At 37.4% G+C, this 22,800-nt stretch overlaps 1 protein-coding gene across 1 annotated transcript in view; it reads left to right on the forward strand.

The window, feature by feature from the left end:
- Positions 1 to 212: 212 nt before the first annotated feature.
- The window catches only part of chd2 (chromodomain helicase DNA binding protein 2), a 31,048-nt gene continuing 8,460 nt past the window's right edge, over positions 213 to 22,800 (forward strand). Inside the window, exons 1-26 of the mRNA XM_084733887.1 lie at positions 213 to 612; positions 2,028 to 2,093; positions 2,237 to 2,305; positions 5,708 to 5,764; positions 7,497 to 9,451; positions 13,735 to 13,972; positions 14,993 to 15,079; positions 15,284 to 15,345; positions 15,820 to 15,948; positions 16,309 to 16,488; positions 17,068 to 17,207; positions 17,314 to 17,539; positions 17,628 to 17,728; positions 17,843 to 17,884; positions 17,972 to 18,150; positions 18,286 to 18,410; positions 18,802 to 19,018; positions 19,418 to 19,507; positions 19,615 to 19,805; positions 19,895 to 20,083; positions 20,202 to 20,364; positions 20,497 to 20,649; positions 21,727 to 21,798; positions 22,180 to 22,329; positions 22,415 to 22,563; positions 22,651 to 22,747. Coding sequence (XP_084590013.1) covers positions 9,390 to 9,451; positions 13,735 to 13,972; positions 14,993 to 15,079; positions 15,284 to 15,345; positions 15,820 to 15,948; positions 16,309 to 16,488; positions 17,068 to 17,207; positions 17,314 to 17,539; positions 17,628 to 17,728; positions 17,843 to 17,884; positions 17,972 to 18,150; positions 18,286 to 18,410; positions 18,802 to 19,018; positions 19,418 to 19,507; positions 19,615 to 19,805; positions 19,895 to 20,083; positions 20,202 to 20,364; positions 20,497 to 20,649; positions 21,727 to 21,798; positions 22,180 to 22,329; positions 22,415 to 22,563; positions 22,651 to 22,747 — 3,042 coding nt within the window. The 5' untranslated portion in view covers positions 213 to 612; positions 2,028 to 2,093; positions 2,237 to 2,305; positions 5,708 to 5,764; positions 7,497 to 9,389. The remainder of the gene's footprint in view (positions 613 to 2,027; positions 2,094 to 2,236; positions 2,306 to 5,707; positions 5,765 to 7,496; positions 9,452 to 13,734; positions 13,973 to 14,992; positions 15,080 to 15,283; positions 15,346 to 15,819; positions 15,949 to 16,308; positions 16,489 to 17,067; positions 17,208 to 17,313; positions 17,540 to 17,627; positions 17,729 to 17,842; positions 17,885 to 17,971; positions 18,151 to 18,285; positions 18,411 to 18,801; positions 19,019 to 19,417; positions 19,508 to 19,614; positions 19,806 to 19,894; positions 20,084 to 20,201; positions 20,365 to 20,496; positions 20,650 to 21,726; positions 21,799 to 22,179; positions 22,330 to 22,414; positions 22,564 to 22,650; positions 22,748 to 22,800) is intronic.

Consider the following 22,800-nt stretch of genomic DNA (forward strand, 5'->3'; position numbering starts at 1 on the left):
CCTCCACCTTTGCTCCAGTGTAAAGAGAAAATGTGTTTTTTCTACCCCTGAAAAAACATGTATCTTCATACTTAAACTGCAGTACTAGGTTATATAGCCCTATGCTCTTAAAAATTACTTTAGTCGGTCAAATAGGTTATCTGACGGTTACCAACGTCAAATTGTAACTTGATTTGATTGGTTTACTGCTCACATGGCTACGTGTAGCTATTTCTGTACATCAAAAAAACAACAACATAAATTTTGTTTAGTTGCTTGAAACGGGCACGTTTCAGCTGTATTTCTTTTAGTTTGTGTTTGGGTAAAAAAAAAATTATGTTTCGGCGGCAGTTTTCGGGCTCAGTGACTGCTGTTGAAGCTAGCTCGACGGGGCTGGAGAGGAAGTAGAGTTTGGCTTACGTTGAGAGGAAAGTGGGCAGAGCCGCTGAAGGATATCAGCTCAGGCAGAGGCAGAGAGGAGGACACACACAACAGAGGAGCGAGGCGTCGACAGCGGAGGGGAGGAAGGGCGGAACGATGCGGCCGAAAGACCCACCAAAACGACGAAAATCGGCCAAAAAGGCGCCAGCGGCCGCGGCAGACGACGGCGGATAGACCCGGCCCGAGAAATTGGTAAGAACTTACCAGTAATCCAACATTACTAGCTGTAAAATACGAGTCGGAGCGGATGGCAAAATGGTGGAAAGAACGACAGTTAGACGCAGTGTTGTAAAAATGGCCATGGTGTGTTGTCAGCGAGGAATAAAGATTACGATGTTGAGGGTGGAAATTGTATATTATTGTGCTTTAGTTGACGGAATTTGCATGTTTACAAGCTCTGTTTCGAGTTAACTTAGTCGATATTTGGACAGGCACATTTGTTCTCGACCTGTTAAGAGTTATTTCAACCTACGCATTTAAAATTTGCTTTGTCCTTGAAAGGGCAAATGCCCTTGTGTGAATTTGCTCGACAAAAACAACAAAATTAAGCAAATGTTTCATTTTTTGAGTGCTGTATTGTGACTAATAGACATAAACTCAACAAGCTTAGGCAGATTTTTGTTTATTTTCAGTATATTCGTTTTTTGAGGTTTTTCATCGAATTGTGCATCAAAAATATATTTAAAAATCGACAATTTTTCACAGTATCTTACTACAGACTGTACAGATGTACTTCATAACAAGATTTAAGTAAGTGTGAGATGCTTTACTTAATACTTGGTATTTAAAATTAGTTTTAATAAATTGACAAGTTGTCAAAATGCTCCAAATATGAATATTGAACACAATTCTTACATTAAAGACACTAAGCATGAGCCATACATGATTTATTTGTCAAATAAAGGTTCTTCATGTTATAAAAGCTTAGATATACTTCGAAATACAAAATAGGGTGTTGGCTTTTAACCCTTCAAGGTACTGAATGGAAAAGTAATTTAAATATGTACATTCATTTTGTTTCTCCACCTTACAGTACACTTACAAGATATGTAAAGAAAGGTTTTTATGTCAGAAAGCTCCACTACAAGTATATGAATTTAAAGAATCTCATAATACTGCATTAAAATTAAATAAAGAAATAAATTCTTCCTAATATCACCGTCTCATGGATAAGGTTGTTGATTTATCCACATATGAAGACAAATACTACACATTATAAAAGAGATGATACACTGTCTTTTATAAGAGGTATTTTTGTATCTTCATCTATATTGTTAAATCCAAAGGATTAGTACCACCCTGCACATAACAAAATGTCCTCCCAAAGCTGTTCTCAACTGGATGTTAACGTTGAAGACATATTTAGTCGCATTTTGAGCCACCAAGACATGCAAAGATCAAACATTTTCCTGACTAAATATACAAGAACTTATTTATGATTTTCGCAATATGTTAATGAGCGCTGAAATATCCTCAGAAATAATCTTTAAAATATCGAAAACACAAATAGTCTGTTTATGTCTGTTTTTTATACCAACAGAAGTTGCAGTTTTTTGGTAACTAGAAAAATTATGTTAATCGTGTTTTTGTTTTTTTTTATTTTGCAGGGGTTCCCTTGATGTTTGACAGATTGCGTCAAAGAAGAAAAGAGAACATCTGACCTATGCTAAATGGTATGTATTTTTAACCAGTCCAGGGTTTTGGGCGTTTTTTGCAGTCTTACTAGTTTCTTTGTCTTTACTGCTACATACATGTAACCAGTAGGGTGTGCTGTCATCACATTTCCTCTCTCAATCTTTATTTTTCCATTTTACAGGGTTCACATGTAGCCGCGACGGAGTCTCGAATAGAAGGATTCGAGTAATTCGCTCAGCAGTGGGGATTTGTAAGTATAATTTTAATGATGCTCAAATGTTTGTAAAAAAAAAAAAATCCTTGCATGTTATCTATTGCATTGAACTCAAATGTGTCATTTTAAATTGCTTGTTTATACTGACCACACTAACATAACTGAATAAATAGCTTACATTTTCAATTTAAAGTAAATGACATTGCTAGGAAATACCGCTAAATGTAATTTCTGATGTGGTGTCTTTGCATTATAGCATGCATTATCACAGTGTTGACTAAAAGCAATGACGGTCATGTCTGACGATAGGACAGGTCTGCCATCTAGTGTATGATGTGGCAAAAATGGACACAGCAATGAAAGATACATAAAAGTGATCAAATACCAGACATTTTGGTTAGTTTCAAATAGTTACGCAAATAAACTGAACTCATACATTTTAAAGTGTTTTGACTATTTTGTGGTTGTAACATATTATTGTAAAAATTTGACAGTTAAGCAAAAAAATATTTTAAAAAAAGCTGGAGGTAACCCATTTTAATATTTAAACACAGATTCCTTTGTACATTTAATTGTAATAAACATTATTGTAAGCTAACAACCAGATTTATATGTTAATGATGGTCTTTCGACTAGCTAGCTAACCTGAGAAGCATGTACAATCATTCTAATTTTTTTGTGTCATAACAGTCTCTCATGTAATCAAAACACCTGACAGTCACTCACACACATTTTAGTCTATTTCAAACATTGACATTTCACAACACTAGCTGTGGCCTAGGCAACACGTGAGTTTGCAATCTTAAAAGATGCGTAAGACAATGCTTCAAAGAAACTGGCCGTGAGACTTGGTCGCGGCTTTTAGCGATTTCCTACTTGGGAGGTTTGAATGTTCCGCCTCCTCATAATGCCCGGTTTACTTCTGCGTTGAATCTATGCTGTAGATATGGCGTAGCTGCCTATGCTATTCCGTAGCCTGATGTGCAGCTTCCCAGAAATGTAACTACACGTTGTAGCATCGCATCACATCTTTCGTATTCCTGGCTGCTCCATCAACGTCAGGCGAAACAAACACAAACTAAATCAAGGAGAGGTTAACTGAGGAAGTCCGGAATCACGTACACCTATGCTTTTTTTTCTGCATTGCAATAATTACAGTAAAAGAGAGTATTTGTTTCCAGTCGTCAACATTAAAGGTACACAAAGAAACTTAAGTGTCTTAGAAACTCCTGCTGCCAGCTACTGTTTTTTAATCACATAGACTCATTGTAACATTGAGCATGGTTTTTGCTCTTGCTGTCATGTCAGTAGTTTGACAACCTGTACCAGCATTCAAAATTTGTTTACATTTTTTGATTAGATGTAGGTTACATTAAGTTAGCAAACATTTGCATGGCAAGGCTTATCATAAGAACGGTTGACTAATTTGGCTGTACTGTTGCATTTTAATCATGGTCAGCAAAATTTATTAACATCAGGCGGCAACCTCTGATGCTGAAAATTGAAGCCAACATGGAAGTGCCAAAAACTGCAGATCCTGGAATGGCCACTTGAGGCTAAAATACCAAATTTTTCAGCAAAAATAAAAATGAAGAAAAAAAGCCTTGTACCAAAAAAAAAAGGTTTTGGTGTCAGTAGTTAATTTTGTCCTTTGTGACACTGTGTGTGGGGAAATCTTTTTTATGTAACTCCCCCATTTCAATTATAATAGGCCTCAAGTTATGCATAATGAAGGGCACACCCACTTTTAGTAACAACTGGGTGACATGAAGATGGCTAGCTGTTACATAGCTGTTTCATTTGACCCGCCTCAGCTCCACTCCCACCCCCTCCTCTTTGCTCATAGTTGGATTAGTCTCGAGTCAGGAGAGTCAGGCACTGTCAATTTGGCAAGTTGGTGAGGACCAGAGCCACCACACTGAGCTTCACGACAGCTTCAGAAAATTATGGGTGACGTCATGGGTATTACCTCCACTGATTATCATACTGTATTAGCATTCATGTTTTCAACGTGTTAAAATGTGTGGTACATTTGATCTGCATTGTTTATTATTTCTTTGTGACACCTTGAAAAATCAGACAAATATAAGTAAAGAACAGTGCCTGTCTTTTTGGGCAGCTGCAGTGTTATTTGCAGCCAAAAGAATGTCACTGCAAACACATTTGCACCAAAATCTGAATAAAAAAAAGCCAATCTCAAAATATGAGAAGACACTACCAACACCACCAACAAAGACTATTTTTGAGATGACTGATGCACAAACAGGAACAGGAACATTTCAGTGAACATTAACTAATTACTTGTAATCAATACACATAACTAATGAGCAATCGTTTTGCATCTTCAACAGTTTTCACCAATTACCATTTTATAGTTAATAAGTGAGAGAAAATCTAAAGTTATCTACTAAAGATGGATCATTTTCTACTTTTGATAGACAATGAAATCATTAAAGCAAGTTGCTCTGAGCACAGAAAAGCCTTCATGTGTACTTTCTCTTTACTTGTCTTCTCAAGCTTAGGAAATAAAAGTAGAAAGAAACAGATGAGTTGTTACAACAAGAAGCCTGAGGGTTGCAGAAAGAACTTCAAGGCAAAACCTGATAATTAGCTATATGAATTGCTTAGTAAGAATTTGGTAAATTTTTACAATAATGAAAAAATATATATACATTTTGCACTTAATTGACAATTCTGAAATCTTGAATTTCTCAAGAGCACATATACACCACAGAGTACAGGGACTGTCAACCTTACACATAGTGACATGTCAGTTCATGTGTGTACATTCCTGAGTTAAAAATTCAGGGCTCCTCCTTCACTGTGTACCATAGCAATTTTTTTTCTACCATGAAAAAAAGGCAATGACAAGTTGTAATTTATTATTATAATTATACATGTAATGAGTTGTAATTATTAGTCAGATTCATCAGTGAAACAATAAGTTATTTTTTTTGTTTGTTTGCTATATTACCATACATAGTAAACCCCTATAGGATGTTTTAAACTAAACAATGAATGATTGAGCGCAACAATTGGCAGGGAGTCTTTTTAGTAACAATATGATAGGATGCATTTTATTTAGACTAAAGGCTCCTTTTTAATAGGGTTCTTGAAAGAACAACAGAGTTATACTTAGGCTTTTCATTGGCTTGTCCTTAAATCAATGTCCTGCAGAAGCATTTCCTGTGTAGAATATCAGCTGTGGTTGTCGTTACTGCCGAGACCCACGAGAATTGTGTATTTTCTCTGAGATGAACCAGTTCCTCAAATTCAAATGTTAAAGCATTTTTTATTAGTCACAAATTAAAATCAGAAGACCTAAACACTTCAAACTAGTTGAAACCAGCCTTATTGAGTCCACTTGTGTACTATTTCTGTGTGCATGTGTTCTGTGGTAATATGGGTATCATTCATGATTCCTCTTCTCTCTCACAGTGGAGACCTGCGCTGGTGTGAAGATTTTTGAAATTTGAAGAAAAAGAAGACAGCTCTGTAAGTTTTACATTCAAGTTTCTTTTTCATTCATATGCATAATGAGCTCATTAATATAATAATGAATAGAAGATTTTACTTTCTAGAGATGAGAGATTAGTTCTTTATATCTTATGCGGATAGGTTGAGGATACCGGACTCCTATTTTAAGCGGACCATAGCCCACATTTATCTGGAATATGTATTGTTGCCATTCACTGTTAGCTCCTAAGGCTAGCAAAAGACTTAGATGTTAGCATATAGAGTGCATAGAGAAAGGGTTAGTCTGGGAACGTAAGTTTATGGTAGTACATACTCTTTTTTTTTTTCCCCCTTTTTTTTCATGTGGTTAGTTTCATTATTGATAGTACAAGCTATTTTTTGCTGTGGCTGTATATAGACATTGTCTGTGTTGCCTCCTGGTAGTACATTACAAAAAGGCCACTTTCATGGAAGAGTTGCTGTATTCTCCATTTTTGCTTAAATCTCAGAAAAGTTTTTGGCCTTAAAGTTGAAAACATAATAAATCACAATCAGTACCACGTGACTGTGAATTTGATTTAACTGCCATATTTTATTATTTTAAGAGCTATGAGGAACTTTTTCCTGACAAGAAAATTGTTATTTTTTTTGAAGAGTTGCTAAATACTTATTGGAGGCTATTATGTTGCTAATCTGTTGGTCTGTCATGTCTTTGCTTTGGTGACTCTGTTAATAATTTTTTCAATTCAACCAAAGGATTTGATTTGCATATATCAGTTTCGCTCACATTCCAGTGCGGTGTTGTTATGAAAGCAATTTGTTTGAACACTAGTATTTTTGGGCAATGGCGTAAAAAAAAAAAAATGCATAATACATGATGTGAATTAGCCTAAATCTAGACTCATCGTACCCCTAGTGGTCACCTAATGAATTAATTTGCTAATTGTTGGAGCCTTTACTTAACTCTGACTTCATTTTGCCAATTACTTTGAATTCATTAAATAATAAATCTACTCAGAGCCACATAAAAAAAAAATGACAGAACATACATTATCAGGTCTATAGCTTGCTGCACTTGTCACAGTATATCTAAACACTAAGATTTCTCACGTGGAAGCTTCTGCCAGATCTGCTAATTTATTTCGTGTGATGCATAAAAAGTTGTATTGAATGTCTTATTGGAATGTCATATCACAAATTTGGCTGTGAACAAAATGTCAACAGCTTTGATACTAAATGAATAACAGTTATGACGCTGGATTACGAACTCTCAAATCTGTTGGTGGCGTTGTGTACATTATGTTGATATGACTTTCAATTACAGTTTTTGAGAATAGCAAATTTGTTAAATATTTTAACTGTGTATTCTTATGGGGCTTTTAGACACAATGTGACGGCATCACTGCTCTGAAACCCATTGGGCTATGTCCAGTGGCTTGCACCATGCCACAGTGGCTTGTCATTGCGCTGAGCAAAGCAGAGCGTGCAGCGCCGTGCATTGCTTAGCAAGCTTACGTTGAATCCAGCAGCGAGCGCAGCTCAAATCGCATTGTGTCTGAAAGGACCTATAGAAACGCTCATATTTCAGATAAACACACACCCGTGCACAGTGCTAGCCAACGCAACTGAAAGCTAGCCATGTATGTGACTAAACTGTCTTAACTTTAGTCTTAATTTAGCGTGCTGTCTTTAACTGCTGGACAGTGAATCATTACACTTTTCAGTTACACTGTGAGCTTACAACTTTTCCTTCTTTTTTTATCCTATCAAGACCCCATTCAACTGGATATTGCTGAAGTGGAGACAGCGTTGTTTAACGTGAAGATTGCAAGTGATTTGGCAGTTAGCCAAACTTTGACAAGATGAAACCGTTTTTTGACTGGACTTTGACGTTTGGATTTTTTTTTTTTTTTTTTACAACAACATGGACACTGGAACACCGTTGCTGGCTAAATAGTGGACTTGTTCAAAAATGACATTGTTGTTTTTGGGAAAAACAAAATCCGCCTTTGTACATTTGATATTCAAATGTTGTTTTTAAATAAAGTGTATGTCCTCGTACTTTTCCTGGTTTTGTTTCATTAGCTAATTAACCAGAAAATCCGAAGAGGATTTTGGCGAAATATGTTAACGTTGAAGTCCTTATGCTCGGCTGGTGGTTTTAATATTCAAGCTAATCGATACAACAAATTAATTTGTTGACTTTGTATCACTTACCATCAAGGTTTGCCCATTTAATTTATATGCTAGCTAAGTGCTTATGCTTCGCACTGGGTCGAAAAATCTCCTGAAGTAATTCTCTCTTTTTCGGGTGTGGCTATACATACGAATTGATAATTCGATTGATGAGATAAAAGGAAAATGGTTGATAAAACTGCACACTTGTGCTTTAATAAAGCTTAACTAATCTTAACCAATCAAAACAGTTTAATACCATATTTTTTTGTAAGATACTTTTAAAAAAGTTAAAAAGATTCTGGCCTGAACAAAAATGGTTTCCAAAGGCTCTCTAAAATGGCTCCTGGTTGTCCCTCTTCCTGTCTGTGCAGGAAGTGATGCAATTGGTGCAAAATAATTATACCCTTTTACAACCTCTCACTATTCTTACCTTTTTATAAAAGTGGCAAGAAAGGTTTCAACTTAAACCTTGTGTCCCGAGGGTTAAAATGTATGCAAGTTTTTATAAAAACAAAATTTAAACATAATAAAAGGGGTGGGACTTACACATCACCTGAGTGTGGTGTAAATGGAAATAACGTCAATCAAAGGCAAAGCTTTCAGAGCTAGGAAGGAGCTCTAGATGGCGGCTGAGCCTTGGGAAGGGTGCCATGGGCTTTCGTCAGACCGTTTCTCTTGCTCGTTTTTCGACCTGAACCGCTCGATTCTGATTCAAAATCGAGGGATTTGACTGTACGATCGGTGTTTTAACGTGAATTTAGACGTTTTGAGTGGTTTTTGTGCGGATTTTTCGAGCCGAATGAGCCGTCTGTGCAGGGGAGTGCTTGTCGTTGTTTTCCATACTGGGCTCTGGCAGCCATGGCGCGCCTCCATTTTTAGTGTGCTGCTCGCGTCTGTCGCTGTGAGTCTGACAGTAGATGAAGACTGTAAAGGCCTACAAGCTTTTTGAAACAAGGCTCTTTTTGTAATTTATTGTTTAGTTCTTATTTTTTTACAGTTTGTTATTTTTGTGAGAGTCGGACAAAAACCCTGTGATAGAGCGAACGTGAATCTAATAGTTCATTTATAGGTTACCACCTTTCTTCACATTGAATTGGTCTGTTTACATTGTGTAGTTCATAATTTCCTGATTTTCTCATGCTTAAATCTTATTTTTCTAATCCCTCATCTGATGACGCAGTTAGAATTAATTGCATGCGGCTTGATCCGAGGACTATATTGAAAGACATAAGTTGGATATTTAACTTATTGTATCAGCACCTGTCATTTTTCTTCGCTTTATTTACATTAGCGATGTAAATAATGATCTTTAAATCTGTCGATTTAATGCCTTTTTCTTGACTCGTGTCGCACCGCCTGGGTTTTTACTGCCACCTGAGCAAAGGCAGTCTTCTGGGACTTGTATGATAGTTCATGCCTCCTCTAACTTTTTGACAGTAAATACCAGGACAAAAGATCATCATCAAAAGATTTTCAGGATAATACGATGATGAAGAATAAAAACAAAAAACAGGAGGATGAAGGATCGACTCAAAGCAATGCATCAAGGTATGAGCCTTATACTTTTTTACCTTTTTCATATCTGCCTTGATTGTTTACCTTGTCAAGCATGGTTGATCACCTGTGTATACATATGCGACGTGGTTTTGTTGAAGTGCACCACTGTCATGAATGACCTTGCTATTGTTTAATAGCCACACCCTGATTTTCCTATCATTTCTTACACTCGATACTGAGGTTTCAGGCCTGTGTTAAGACATCATTGCCCACAAGATGTATGTGTTAGACCACTGAAAAAAGTCATTTGTCCTGTATTATGTTGCACATGATTTATCACAAATGTTTGATGTCCCATCGCTATAAAGTAAAATGACCTTGTCTTACTACTTGGTACTGCATTGCACCATTTTATCAACGTTGTTGTTTGGTTTTTATTTATTACAGAAACTGTGTATTTCTTTGCTGTTCCTTATGGCCAGTAATGTATACAGTCTTTTAGACGGGTTATTTATAAAATACTTTGTGGTTAGTGCTTTGACCTGAACACATTTTTGTATATGTCCAAAATTTTTATTTTTGTGTCATTTTGTAATCTTTTATCTTGACCCTTACTAATAGTTTTCATCAAGTTAAAGAGTTTTAGGAAACAAAAGTTTTATTATGCTTAGTTATTTCTGCCCTTGCCTTACAATTGTAATTCCTTGTAAATCATTTTGTCCTGTATTAGATGAATAGTAAAACTTTAATCTACTCCACTATTTCATAAGTATTATAACAGTTATGTCAGTGGTCACCTGGTTATGTAACATACCCTTTTAACCTCAAACTTTATGTGTCTTTTTAGGAAAAGGTTGCTTTTACTTTCTGTTTGGGGAAATATTTAAGTGGGCAGTTTCAATCTAAATATTTCTTTTGACAGATAATGATTTATTCTCATTTGAGTTATTGAATGTTCACTTAAAGCCAGATATTTATCCATTTATAACCTATCACGTAATTATTGTCATTTTAAGTATCAAAGTTCAAAACATTATTTTTTGTATTAATTGCAATTGGCTACATGAAGATCGATGTGTTAATTTAAATATCTGTTTTGTCTGATTGTTAATGTCACAGCAAAATTGTTCTTTTTTATCTATTACTGGCTTTATCTCTATTACTTTTCAGATAGATTAAATTTAAAGGCCTGTGGCCAGGAGTCTTGACATTAATACATATTTTTTTCACAACATTGTCTGGTTTTCTTTTCATAAAGTTGGTTAATATATCAAGATTATAAATGGGAAAGTGTGTATCTATTTTCTTCAGGTATCTGAATCATCAAATATCTAAACAAGTGGAAAATTCTATTCTATTTTCATCAATAAAGATGTTTTTTAAAACTAATACCAGGTCATTTGCATGGTGTCACAACAATGCAGAAATTCAGGAACAACACAAGAGGCAAGACATTATTTTAATGTTTGTATTTACTGCATAAATGTAAAGCCCAGTGCAAGTTGTTAGTGTTGGAATTGCTGCCATGTTTTACCAGAAAATAATGCAGCATGACCTCAATAGACTGTTGTGTTTTTAGATAAAGACACAGAGGAGTTTGGATACTAAATGCAGGTAATCACCCTCAGCATTTTACTGACTGTTCACTGCAGCAGGTTACATCACACTTGTAGTCTTTCTGTGTGATCTTGTGGCAGCCATTTTAGTATTTTCAGCTGTGAGTGAAATATGTCCTCTGCTACTGATGACAGCCTAACTTTTTCATACTGATAGATGAGCACTGGACATGCAGAGCAGCAGAAAGAGCAGGAGAAAATCTGATTATTTTGTATAACTTTACATGTTACTGAAGTATAACACTGTATACATGCTCTCCTGAGTCACAAAATGGCCCTTGCTTTGTGTGCCCAGCTTGCTCACTTATCTGTATTAAAACTCAGCTCAGAACTACATGGAGGAGGAACAGGAAGAGTTCAGACCTTGGGAAGGCTGCACTCTGCGCTGCTATAGGCTAGACTTCCACCTAGCAACAAGCCAGCCAATGAAATTTCGAGATTATTTCCATCCATGTCCCACCCACTTTTGACCTCACTTAAAGCGGAAGGAGCCATGCACTTCCGAGTTTAGTCATTGAAACAGCTCGAGGTACAGACTGAAACATAGTAACTGAGCTATAATATGGGTTTTAACAGCAGCTAGACTGTAATTATTTACTTCAAACCAATTAATTAACCTTCCTCTTCAATTTTCTTCTGTTGTTTATGTAAATAGAATTCATATACAGTAATAAGATAAATGCCTACAAGACAAATATAATTTTCAAATTAAAAATAAGATTGTTGTCTTTAAAAATTATCCAATATCTTAAACAACAGCTGAGCCTCTATACTAATTTTACTCTGTAAGGGACAACAAACGTGTGTCTCTTCAAAGCATCCACGTAAGGCAGTGATTCATGGGCTTTTGTTCTGAATGGGTGTAGCGCCCCCATGTGTCCATATATGGTATTGAATGCAGATAAAGCCAGACAGGAAAAGTCATCATACCAGGCTTTATACATATCCATTGATGATCCCCTATTTCAGTTCATTATTTTATTGCAATATTAACATGGTTAATTGGAATTGGTGCTCACTTAAGGACAGAAAAGGACAAATACAATAAAACCATTCACTCATAGAGCATAACACAGTAAAGTAGAAAATATTTCCAAACCATACAATAATCATGAAATAATAAAAGCTTAAAACATTGGGTAAAATAAAAGAAACACATATGAACACCATAAATAAAACACTAGCACTTACAGGGAAAGTAGCAGCAACATGACTCCATCACATCAATGTACTGTAATTTCAAAACATCACTTAAGGTCTATTGCATTTATTGTAAACCCAACTTAAACATTTGTATCAATTTGAAAGTAATTTTCTATCAGTACTATATTGTTGTGAAAGAGATTCCAAAAACATTTGAGGCTCTTTGTGTGCAGCGAAACTGAGTTATGTTGTATTTGATTTCTGAATAAGTTAAACGTGCCAGTTGATAAAAATTAGAGGAGTTGAACCTCAAGAAATCCAAGATATAGAGACACATTTCTGTAACACAAAATAATGTTTATGTGTCTGACTTTGCTCTTATAATTTCTTTTTAATGACAAATACTGAATACATTCACCTCTTCACGTTTCTAGAAATACTTAAAATGAAACGAGAAGAAAAAAAACCTTGAATTTTGTTTAACTACTCACAACTCATGGTCAAATAAGGCCATAACCTGTGATAAGGGGTCATAAATACACGCTGCTGAAATTTAAATATAACTTTTATTTAAACTCGTGAAATAAGTGTCCAAATAAGAATGCTGATCCTCATTTACAATGATGCAGAGTAAACAGTTTAAATGATTAAAGAGACAAGACTACCAGAAAAGATTAAAACTGAAAGATACAAGGTTGAGGAAAACAATTAAAAAAACATGAATGCAGATATAAAATACTAAATAACAGAAACAGAATTTTGATTGATCATGGATTTGAATTCACCTAGAGATACCGCAATATTGATTTATAGGGTGCTTTGTAAAGAGTTCAGGTGGTTGGGGCACAGAAACTAAAAGCAGATCTTCCCAGCTTAGTCAAGTTGTCAGAAACTGATCAGGCTTGGAATAAGCTGCATATGTTCAGGATATATTGTTATATTTATCAATCAATCTTTAGATTCTTATTCCTCCATTAGAAAGTATCCAAGTTTAATGGGGATATCATTTGGGCTACTAAAAGTGGGACTGCTTTTGCAAATGTACTGTTTTCATTTATTTTTAATCTTTATTCCACTTGGATATTTTTTTCATATAAATAGTAATTATGGCCATTGTAGTATTTTCTAATCATATTACTGCGATATTTGGAAGTCACTTGTAATTGCAGGTTAGCGGGGAGAAAAGATTTCATTACTTAATTACAGTTTAGCTCAGTTTTATTTTGGTGGTGAAAGCAGATCTTAGGCTTTTCAAAATGCCTGTAAGAGGATTTGTGTGCCCCAGAGAGAATGAGGTTATTATAAGACTATTAGCTGAGTAAGGAACATACTGCATGATGTAATGAGGTTTCTGTTTCCACTCGGCTGACAGTCACATCTTACTCATGCCATCAAGCTCCTGCAGCTTCAGTTGTCCTAGTGAGAGTGTGTGCACTTTGAGTTTGAGTTTTCCGACATTTTTAAGTTGCTGCTCACATTTTTGCCATGTTGTTGATGGGTGTGCAGACTCATGTAAGCAAATACATAAGCGCTGCAAAAATCGAAAGAATGATGGTTAATTCTTGTTTCCTGTAGCAATTCGGCATCAGAAGAATCCAACCGCTCTGCGTCGGAGTCGGGGAGTCAGTCAGAGAGTGAGCATGGCAGTGAGAGGAGGAGATCCCACAACTCCGAGTCAAACAGCTCCTCAGAGTCAGAGAGTCACTCAGAGTCAGGGAGCGAGTCGGCAGAGTCCAAGTCACAGCAAACCACAGCAGAGGAAGTCAAAGACAAGCCAGTTAGAAAGAAGGAGCGTCTGGCAGATGTGAAGAAGGTAAAGGTCACTGAGCTTTAGAGAGGTGCTTAAATCTGTTCTGACCCACTGGTTTCTAAAGCAGATCAACGTTCCTGTCCTCTAATCATGGGAGAATGAGTTAAGTTTGTTTATGTAATGTGATTATTTAGGTTTGACATGCAGGACAGTCATGGTTCCAACTTGAGCCATATTGTAATATGTTATTATAACTATATTTTTTAAATTATGTCAGCCATATTTTATCGATGTTGGGTTATTCCTGTGTCCAGTTCCACACTACATTTTAATTTTAAGCAGGTTCTGACAATGTAGTGTGCATTTTTACATTGGTAAGGTGACAAAAAGCTTAATCAAAATTAAGTAGGTATGCTATAAAACACTTTTAAACATCCTGTTTATTTGCACTATTGCCCCACAGTGCAATGCACAAAGGCAACAGAGGCATTACTAGGGCAGGGTGTCGTTTTAATAATTATAAGCTGCAGGTGGTGATAAGATGGTAATAGAAACGCTAGGAAAACAAAATATAAGCATTCATTTTTATTTCAAAGTTGCACTGATGTTTACTTATTTATGTTCACTTTTGTTTAGACTAACAGCAAACAATTCCCTTTGACAACTGAGCTGAGTAGAATAATCAATTACGGGACTGACAGAAAAATAATTAGCAGTAATTTTGACAAATCAAATACCAATTTCATTGTCATTTTGCAGCGAAGCAAAAAATACCATAAAAGTTATAGCTTCTCAATTGTAAATATTTGCTGTTTTTTTTCTGCTTTATATATTTGGTGATGAAGTATCTTTGGGTTTGGGTCCTCATTTATAGTAGAAGTAGATAACAGTGGCGGTAGTCCTATAGTATAATCTACTACTGTACAGTAGAGCACAGTAGAGTACAGTAGTAGATTGATAAATAATGAAAGCCTTGCAGCTTGATAGTACCGGCATACAAATACTTAATTTGGGGCATGTTATATTTGTGTGGTGATACAGGAAGTCAGTGGTTGTCTGATAGCAGTTGGTCTCTGTTTACAGATGTGGGACGAACATCCAGATGTGTATGGGGTCAGGCGGTCAAATCGCAGTAGACAGGAGCCGGCTCGTTTAAACATTGGAGCGGGGGTAAGCAGATGTGACCGAACGCTTGAACACAGAAAAAGAAATAACACTGATATGAGTCATTGCTTGGTTCTGATGAATATCTCTACTGGCATCATCTCTTCTGAACAAACCACTTGTGCCATCTAGTGGATGCTGTAGGAAGTGCTGCTGTATTTCATATGGGAACAAAGCTCTCGCTGAAATGTGTGCTGCCTGCATTTACAGGGCAGCAGCGACTCTGAAAGCGAAAGCCCCAAGAGAAAAACGTCACGAGCTAAGAAAAAAGAGTAAGTATAAAGATTGTGAACATCATTTGGGATTTGTATTATTATTTTTTCTTTCATTTATTTACAATGTGATAGTACAGCACCATATTCTTTCAACTCTGCCATGTTGAGACACTTGTACTGAACTCTTTTGTTCGCAAGACTTTTATTTACACTCAATCCATACAGTAGTTTTGCACAGTTCATGTATGTTTTTGTCATTGTGTTTCCAGTCTGTGTTCATATTGTGGTTCTTATCATTTGAGCTTGTTTGTAACTGGGTATCTGTTTGTTCCAAATGGGCTCAGTTAGCTTCAGTCAGTCAGGTGTTGTGTTACATTTACGTCAAATTTGATTGGTCAGATCAGCGGCTTATCCCTGATCAGATTGGGTTGTGGTGAACACCCTGTGGCCAGTACTTTTTTTTGAAATTTAAAATTGGTTATAGGAGTGTTTGGCCTTGAGGGTGAACTTGTGGCATCTCTTTGTTGTAAGAAATATCTGGAAAGATGATGACTCAAATGATGATGAAGAGGAGGAGGAGGAGGAGGAGGAGGCTTCCGACATTACAGACAGTGAGCAGGAAGAGAAAAAAGTTAGATCCAGAAGACTTCCTGCTAGAAGGTAAGAGTGTAGCGAAGCCTGGCCATCAGACAGCTACCCACTGGTCATCTCCAAATCATTCCATATTGTGTGAGCACTTTGATTACATTTTTTCCGTTACTTTGGTGTGAAGTATAGACCTGATATACATGCTGCAGCCTGTTGTTCTACAAATTGAGACTAAAACACTTCTAAAACATGTAAAATTTCAAATTCAATCTTAACCATAAAGCATGATGCAAAACGTGTGGCTACAACCAGCGGTTTGCTGCAGTTTGTCCATCGGCCAGAGATCAGAATCACTGTGACGATGATCCAGCGGGTTTGTTCTTTCCCTCTAAGTGGCTTGCGTGCTTCTGTGCTCAACTGTGTGTTTTACAGACCTCAGACCAAATCATCAACAGCCAAAAAGCAGCAGTCGCAAAAATCAAGGAAGTCCAGGAAACAGGAGTCATCTGGTGAAGAAGATGACGATGACGACGACGACGACGATGATGACGACGATGAGGAAGACACTCCAAAGAGACAGACTCGGAGAAGAGGTGCAACAAAAGTCAAAAGGTGCATTTCTGAACCCAAAGGCTTAAAAGTCTTAAGATGTCTAAAAATCACATTTCCTAATAAAAGGCCTTAAAAAGTATTAAGTGGTCTTACATTCTGTTTGGGACCGTCTTAAATATTTAGTTATTGAATGCTGCAAGCAACTCCACCAATATTTGGGCAAAAGACGAGCTGAAAAGAGGAGGGTGATCTACAAGAGGAAATTTACTAGAATTATTATGACTGCAGACTGTCTGTAGGCTAAATTACACATGATGACATTTAAAATTCATTTATAAACTATAAAACATGAACCACAATTATAATACAGCATGGGTCTAAATGACTTTCAGCATAGAAAGGCTTTGTTTTAGATTCTGGCTGCAGGACAAATATATAGTGATTATTAGTGACAAATATATATTTTTTCACACAAATGAACATATTTGGATAAATGTCCTTCAACTCATTGTTATTGCTGTTTTGCCTTACTTATATTTTTGAGCTCACAAGAGTTAAAAGTTGCTTTTGCGAGTGGACGGATTTCATATTGATTGTTCACCTGTTTCCACTTCGTCCTTATCCCCTGCTCTGTTACAGTTATAAAGAGGACCAACATGACTTTGAAACAGACTCTGATGACCTGATTGAAATGACGGGGGACGCGGGCGAAGAGCAGCAGGATGACGACAGCGAGACCATTGAGAGGGTTATGGACACCAGGACAGGCAAAAAAGGAGGTGATGCATTTTCACTTGTCAGACTATTTTGTGTCATGTTGTTTCTCATTAAAAATATTCGCCACAGATATACAGTCTTAATTTTTTTGTTTGTTTTCTCTTCTAGCCACTGGCGCTTCTACTACTGTGTATGCTGTGGAAGAAAATGGGGACCCGTGTGAAGGCTTTGATCTTGAGAACGACGAAGGGGAGACTCAGTATCTGATCAAGTGGAAGGGCTGGTCCTATATCCACAACACGTGGGAGAGCATGGACTCTCTGACGCAGCAAAAGGTCAAAGGACTGAAGAAACTGGACAACTATAAAAAGAAACAAGAAGAGCTATCTTCATGGTGAAAATCTTTGTCTTCCGGTCAGCATTTTATTTGCAAACGTACATCTTTCAAGCATTTTAACGGTTCGTTCTGTGTTCGTGTGCAGGTTGAAGAAGGCGTCCCCTGAGGACATAGAATTTCATAACTGCCAACAGGAGCTCACCGCTGACCTGAGCAAGCAGTTTCAGTTCGTGGAGCGAGTTATTGGTAAGAATTCATTGTGAAAATGTAGCTGCTTTTGTCAGGTAGTGCTGCTGATAATCTGTTTAAACATACAACTGCATGTTTAACTTGTACTAAAATGAATTTTATTATTAACAGCAACAAAAACAGGAAAGACACCAGGATCCTCTGACTTCCCCTGTAAGTCCCTGCTCAAATTTTTCTCCATCACTGTCACATTCTGCCTTTTGCTGCGCATATTTAATAAGTTTCCTGTTTTTTAAACAGCTCACAGTCACAAGACATCATCCTCCAATGAGCCAGAGTATCTATGCAAGTGGATGGGTTTGCCCTATTCAGAGTGCAGCTGGGAAGATGGAGCGTTGGTTAGAAAGAAGTTTCAGAGCTGCATTGACGCCTTCATGAACCGAAACTCCTGCAAAACCGTCCCCTCTAAAGACTGCAAAGTAAGAGTCAAATCACGATGACCCAAAATAGTCTCGTCTTCATGTTTTATTTTTAATTGCTTCCATTTTATGCGATATAATTGAATTGTGTTGCACGCTTTTCTCCTCAAAACTGAAGTATTCCCGTCCTTTCAGGTGTTAAAGCAAAGGCCGAGGTTTGTCGCGCTGAAGAAACAGCCGTCGTATATCGGAGATGAAAACCTTCAGCTGAGAGATTATCAGCTGGATGGGTTGAACTGGTTGGCTCACTCATGGTGCAGGTAAATAAATCTAATAATATGTGTTGGTTTTGATTACTTCACTTGAAAAACAATGTGCAGGGTTCTCACCATCAGATAAAACCCTTATAAAAGTCATGGAATTTCAAAATATTGTTTTCTTGGCCTGGAAAAGACATCATCTTCAAAGTTTTGTAACATGTTTGAGTGATGCAATAGAAGTTCATGCTATTTCATGACTCTCCAGTGACAATACAAACATTAATTAAAAACTGAACAAGAGAATGACCAACATAATACTTTTTTTTAGTATGGGTCCCTGTAAAGTCATGGAAAGTTTTGTCTGTGGAAAGTGTGGGAACCCCGCACTTGTGAAAAATGGGCTTTTTGAAACAGTGACAACATGCTTTTTTTTCTCATCGTTAATCCACAGGTGCAACAGCGTCATCCTCGCTGATGAGATGGGTCTCGGAAAGACCATCCAGACCATTTCCTTCCTGTCCTACCTGTTCCACCAGCACCAGCTGTATGGGCCCTTCCTGTTGGTGGTGCCTCTGTCCACACTCACCTCCTGGCAGAGGGAGTTTGACACCTGGGCCCCGGCCATGAACGTGGTCGTCTACCTCGGTGACGTCATGAGCAGGAAAACGGTAGATTGAATCTGCAGTATGGCTGCAATTAACGATTATTTTCATTATTGATTAATATCCTGATTATTTTCATGATTAATTGATAAATGGTTTAGTCCATTATAATCTCATCATAGTTTCCCAGACCCCAAAATGACATCATACATCTTCTTTTGTCCAACAAACAGTCCAAATCCTAAAAACTCTTCAATTACAATCATAAATGGCAAATACAAGCAGTGAATTCTTACATATAAGAAGCTGGAACCAGCAAATGTTTGACTTTTTTGTTTGAAAAATGACTGACTGACTGTAATTTTCATTTAATCAGTGAATTGCGGCAGGTCTAATCTGCAGGAGTTTTCTTGTATCACCGGAGTCGCTTACATAAACTTATACTGTTGCTTCTGTTTTGTATAGATCCGTGACTACGAGTGGGTGAACCATCAAACGAAAAGAATCCGCTTCAATGCACTATTAACCACTTATGAAATTCTACTTAAAGACAAGGTAGGTCTAATCATCAGTATTTCTTTACCTTTCTGTATATTTTGCGGTGTGTTTACATGAAGAGAGTCACTCAGTTTAGTTTACAAAGATTTAAACTTTGTCTCCAGGGGGTCCTTGGGAACATCAACTGGGCCTTCCTGGGTGTTGATGAAGCTCACAGACTGAAGAATGACGACTCCCTGCTGTACAAAACATTAATGGAGTTCAGGTCCAACCACAGACTCCTCATTACCGGCACTCCGCTGCAGAACTCCCTCAAGGAGCTCTGGTCGCTGCTGCACTTCCTCATGCCTGACAAGTACGTCCTGCTTTAGATGTTTAATATGCCATCTGTTTGAAGTCCAGCCAGAGATGAGTGACGTTTGTTGCGTTCGTCCCGCTCCGCAGGTTTGATTCGTGGGAGGATTTTGAGGATGAACACGGGAAAGGAAGGGACAACGGTTATCAGAGTCTTCACAAAGTCCTCGAGCCCTTCCTCCTGCGACGTGTCAAGAAAGATGTGGAAAAATCTCTGCCTGCTAAGGTGGAACAGATCCTCCGCGTGGACATGACTGCACAGCAGAAACAATTCTACAAGTACAGTTTTATTTCTCTCTCATAACCTTTTCATTTCACCAGTTGTTCTCACAAACCTCTTGTACAGTAACTGTATTTCCCTTCTCTATTAACTTAATCTGTTCCTCAATATTTCCAGGTGGATTTTAACGAGGAATTACAAAGCTCTCGCCAAAGGCACTCGAGGCAGCTCCTCCGGCTTCCTGAACATCGTTATGGAGCTCAAAAAGTGCTGTAACCACAGTTTCCTCATTAAACAGCCCGAGGAGGGAGAAAATGAAACACAACAGGAGCACCTGCAGGTACATCTCCTCATGAACTTCTCTCTAGCTCCCAGCAACACCTCAGGATATCTCAGAAAACAACAGAAGTCTCAGTGCTCCTTAATTTTTCCTGAATTCCCGTGTTCACGTGATGACTTTTGTTTGTTTTAGAGTCTAGTGAGGGGCAGCGGGAAGCTGGTGCTGCTGGACAAGCTGCTGACCAGACTGAGAGAAAGAGGCAACAGAGTCCTGATCTTCTCCCAGATGGTCAGGATGTTGGACATCCTGGCTGAATACCTCGCCAAGAATAGATACCCATTCCAGGTAAGATTTCCACAATTTCTTTTATTTTTTTTAAAGCTACTATAAGGAACATTCATATTTTATTGATTTTGGAGCCCCCTGTGGGCATATGTGTTAGTTTTTCCACCATAATAAACACAAAATCAAAATAAATGTCTTTTTAACATACTACTCACTGTAAATTTTATCTGGGAAAATGTAATCATAGGTTTGTTTCATTCTGATTTTGGTGGTGGGCATTAAGAACAACTACGCATCAGTATTAAACTTCATAACCAGCTATGTCAGTACAAATAATTAATACATGTCTTGTTTTCTATTCTACACACTGAAGTAAACATCTTGTTTGTTACAGGTCCCTGCAAAAATCAGACCATAACCATTTTAATATGTTTTTCAATGAAATGAGAATAACGTTGTGAAGATTATCATTTCCTCTAATATCACAAATCATATCACAGTTGCAGTATCTGTTAGAATAATTGCAATTAGATATTTTTTTCAACACCATTCATTACTACATCAAACACACGAAGAACAGACTAAATCCAACTCAGAAAACACAGTTGCATTTTTCAGCTGTATGACTTTAACATGACTTCTCCAAGCAGAGTAGATTGAGGGGCCTTTCTGTTCAAAGGAAATGTTTGTTGCAACAGAAAACCTATGCAATGAGTGCCTTTTTTTATTATTTGCAGAACAATTTTTAGTTTTGATCATAAAACAAATTTATTACTGTTGTCTTTACTGGTGTTTACAGTGACAGGTCTTTTTGGGTGGTCATGTTTGGTGGGTTAGATCCGGATGGGGATTGGATGTCAGTGTTGTTGCACACATAACTGTGCCAGGCTGAGAGTTCATGTGGTTATTTATATCAACAAGTTATTTTCTGCCGAAGACCAGCCGAACTGCAAGTCATTCGACTCGGGTTGTTTTTTGCTGACTTAGTCTTCAGTGCAGACTGTTGTGATCGGCCTGACCATATAGACCAGGGCTACTATGGCATGTAAAGCGGAGTGATGCCAAGGTTACAGTGGATCATTGCTCAGGAAATATTCAGAGGTTAAATTGTCTCCGTTTGGCTTTCTTCCTCTTCAGCGGCTGGACGGTTCCATAAAGGGAGAAATCCGAAAGCAAGCACTTGACCACTTCAATGCAGAAGGCTCAGAGGTGTGTATACTAATGACTTAATGCCACTGGCTTATAGACAGGGAGATTATAAATCTGAAAGCCTAATTTGGCAGTCAGTTTTTAATTAAACTGCAGTATATAAAATATTCTTTGACTATTTTTGGTTGTTTTAAAGTAGTGCAATTCTTGCCAAATGCAGATATTGGGATAATGAGTAAAAACAAACATATGGTACATTTTTTTTGCTTGTTTTTTGGACTGCTTTACTTGAGTGCAGTAGCAGCTTGCAGCTTTCCTTGACTGAATGTCTGAGGTTGTTCTAAATTTCAATCTGTCGCTATTCTTAATGCAGGACATATTTACAAATGTTGCGCATATTGTTCAGTGGGATTTGTATTAACAGTTTCATGTGTGTTCTAGGACTTCTGCTTCCTGCTGTCCACCAGAGCCGGAGGTTTAGGGATAAACTTGGCCTCAGCCGACACCGTGGTCATCTTCGACTCTGACTGGAACCCTCAAAACGACCTGCAGGCGCAAGCCAGGGCTCACAGGATCGGCCAGAAAAAACAGGTAACCCACGGCTCAAGGGGATGAATTTCACTCCAGCAGAATCGATAGGATTATTGCTTAATAACACTATGCTTTTTATTCATAGGTGAATATTTATCGACTGGTCACCAAAGGAACGGTGGAAGAGGACATCATCGAGAGGGCGAAAAAGAAGATGGTTTTGGACCATCTCGTCATTCAGAGAATGGACACCACTGGTCGAACTGTGCTGGACAGCAACTCAGGAAACACAAAGTAAGATGTCAGAAATAAATTTTGTTTTAGAATTGATTTTGAAACTTTTTTTGTTTATTTTTAACATTGCTGTATTTTCTGTTACAGTTCAAACCCGTTCAATAAAGAAGAACTGACTGCCATCCTCAAGTTTGGTGCAGAGGAGCTTTTCAAAGAGGCAGAGGGCGAAGAGTCTGAACCACAGGTATCACAGCTACTAAATATCTTATGCGTTTTAAAAATACTCGTGTTAGATAT

Source organism: Lutjanus erythropterus, chromosome 13 (genome assembly GCF_056507025.1).
Source record: "Lutjanus erythropterus isolate fLutEry1 chromosome 13, fLutEry1.hap2, whole genome shotgun sequence".
Classification (NCBI taxonomy): Eukaryota; Metazoa; Chordata; class Actinopteri; order Lutjaniformes; family Lutjanidae; genus Lutjanus; species Lutjanus erythropterus.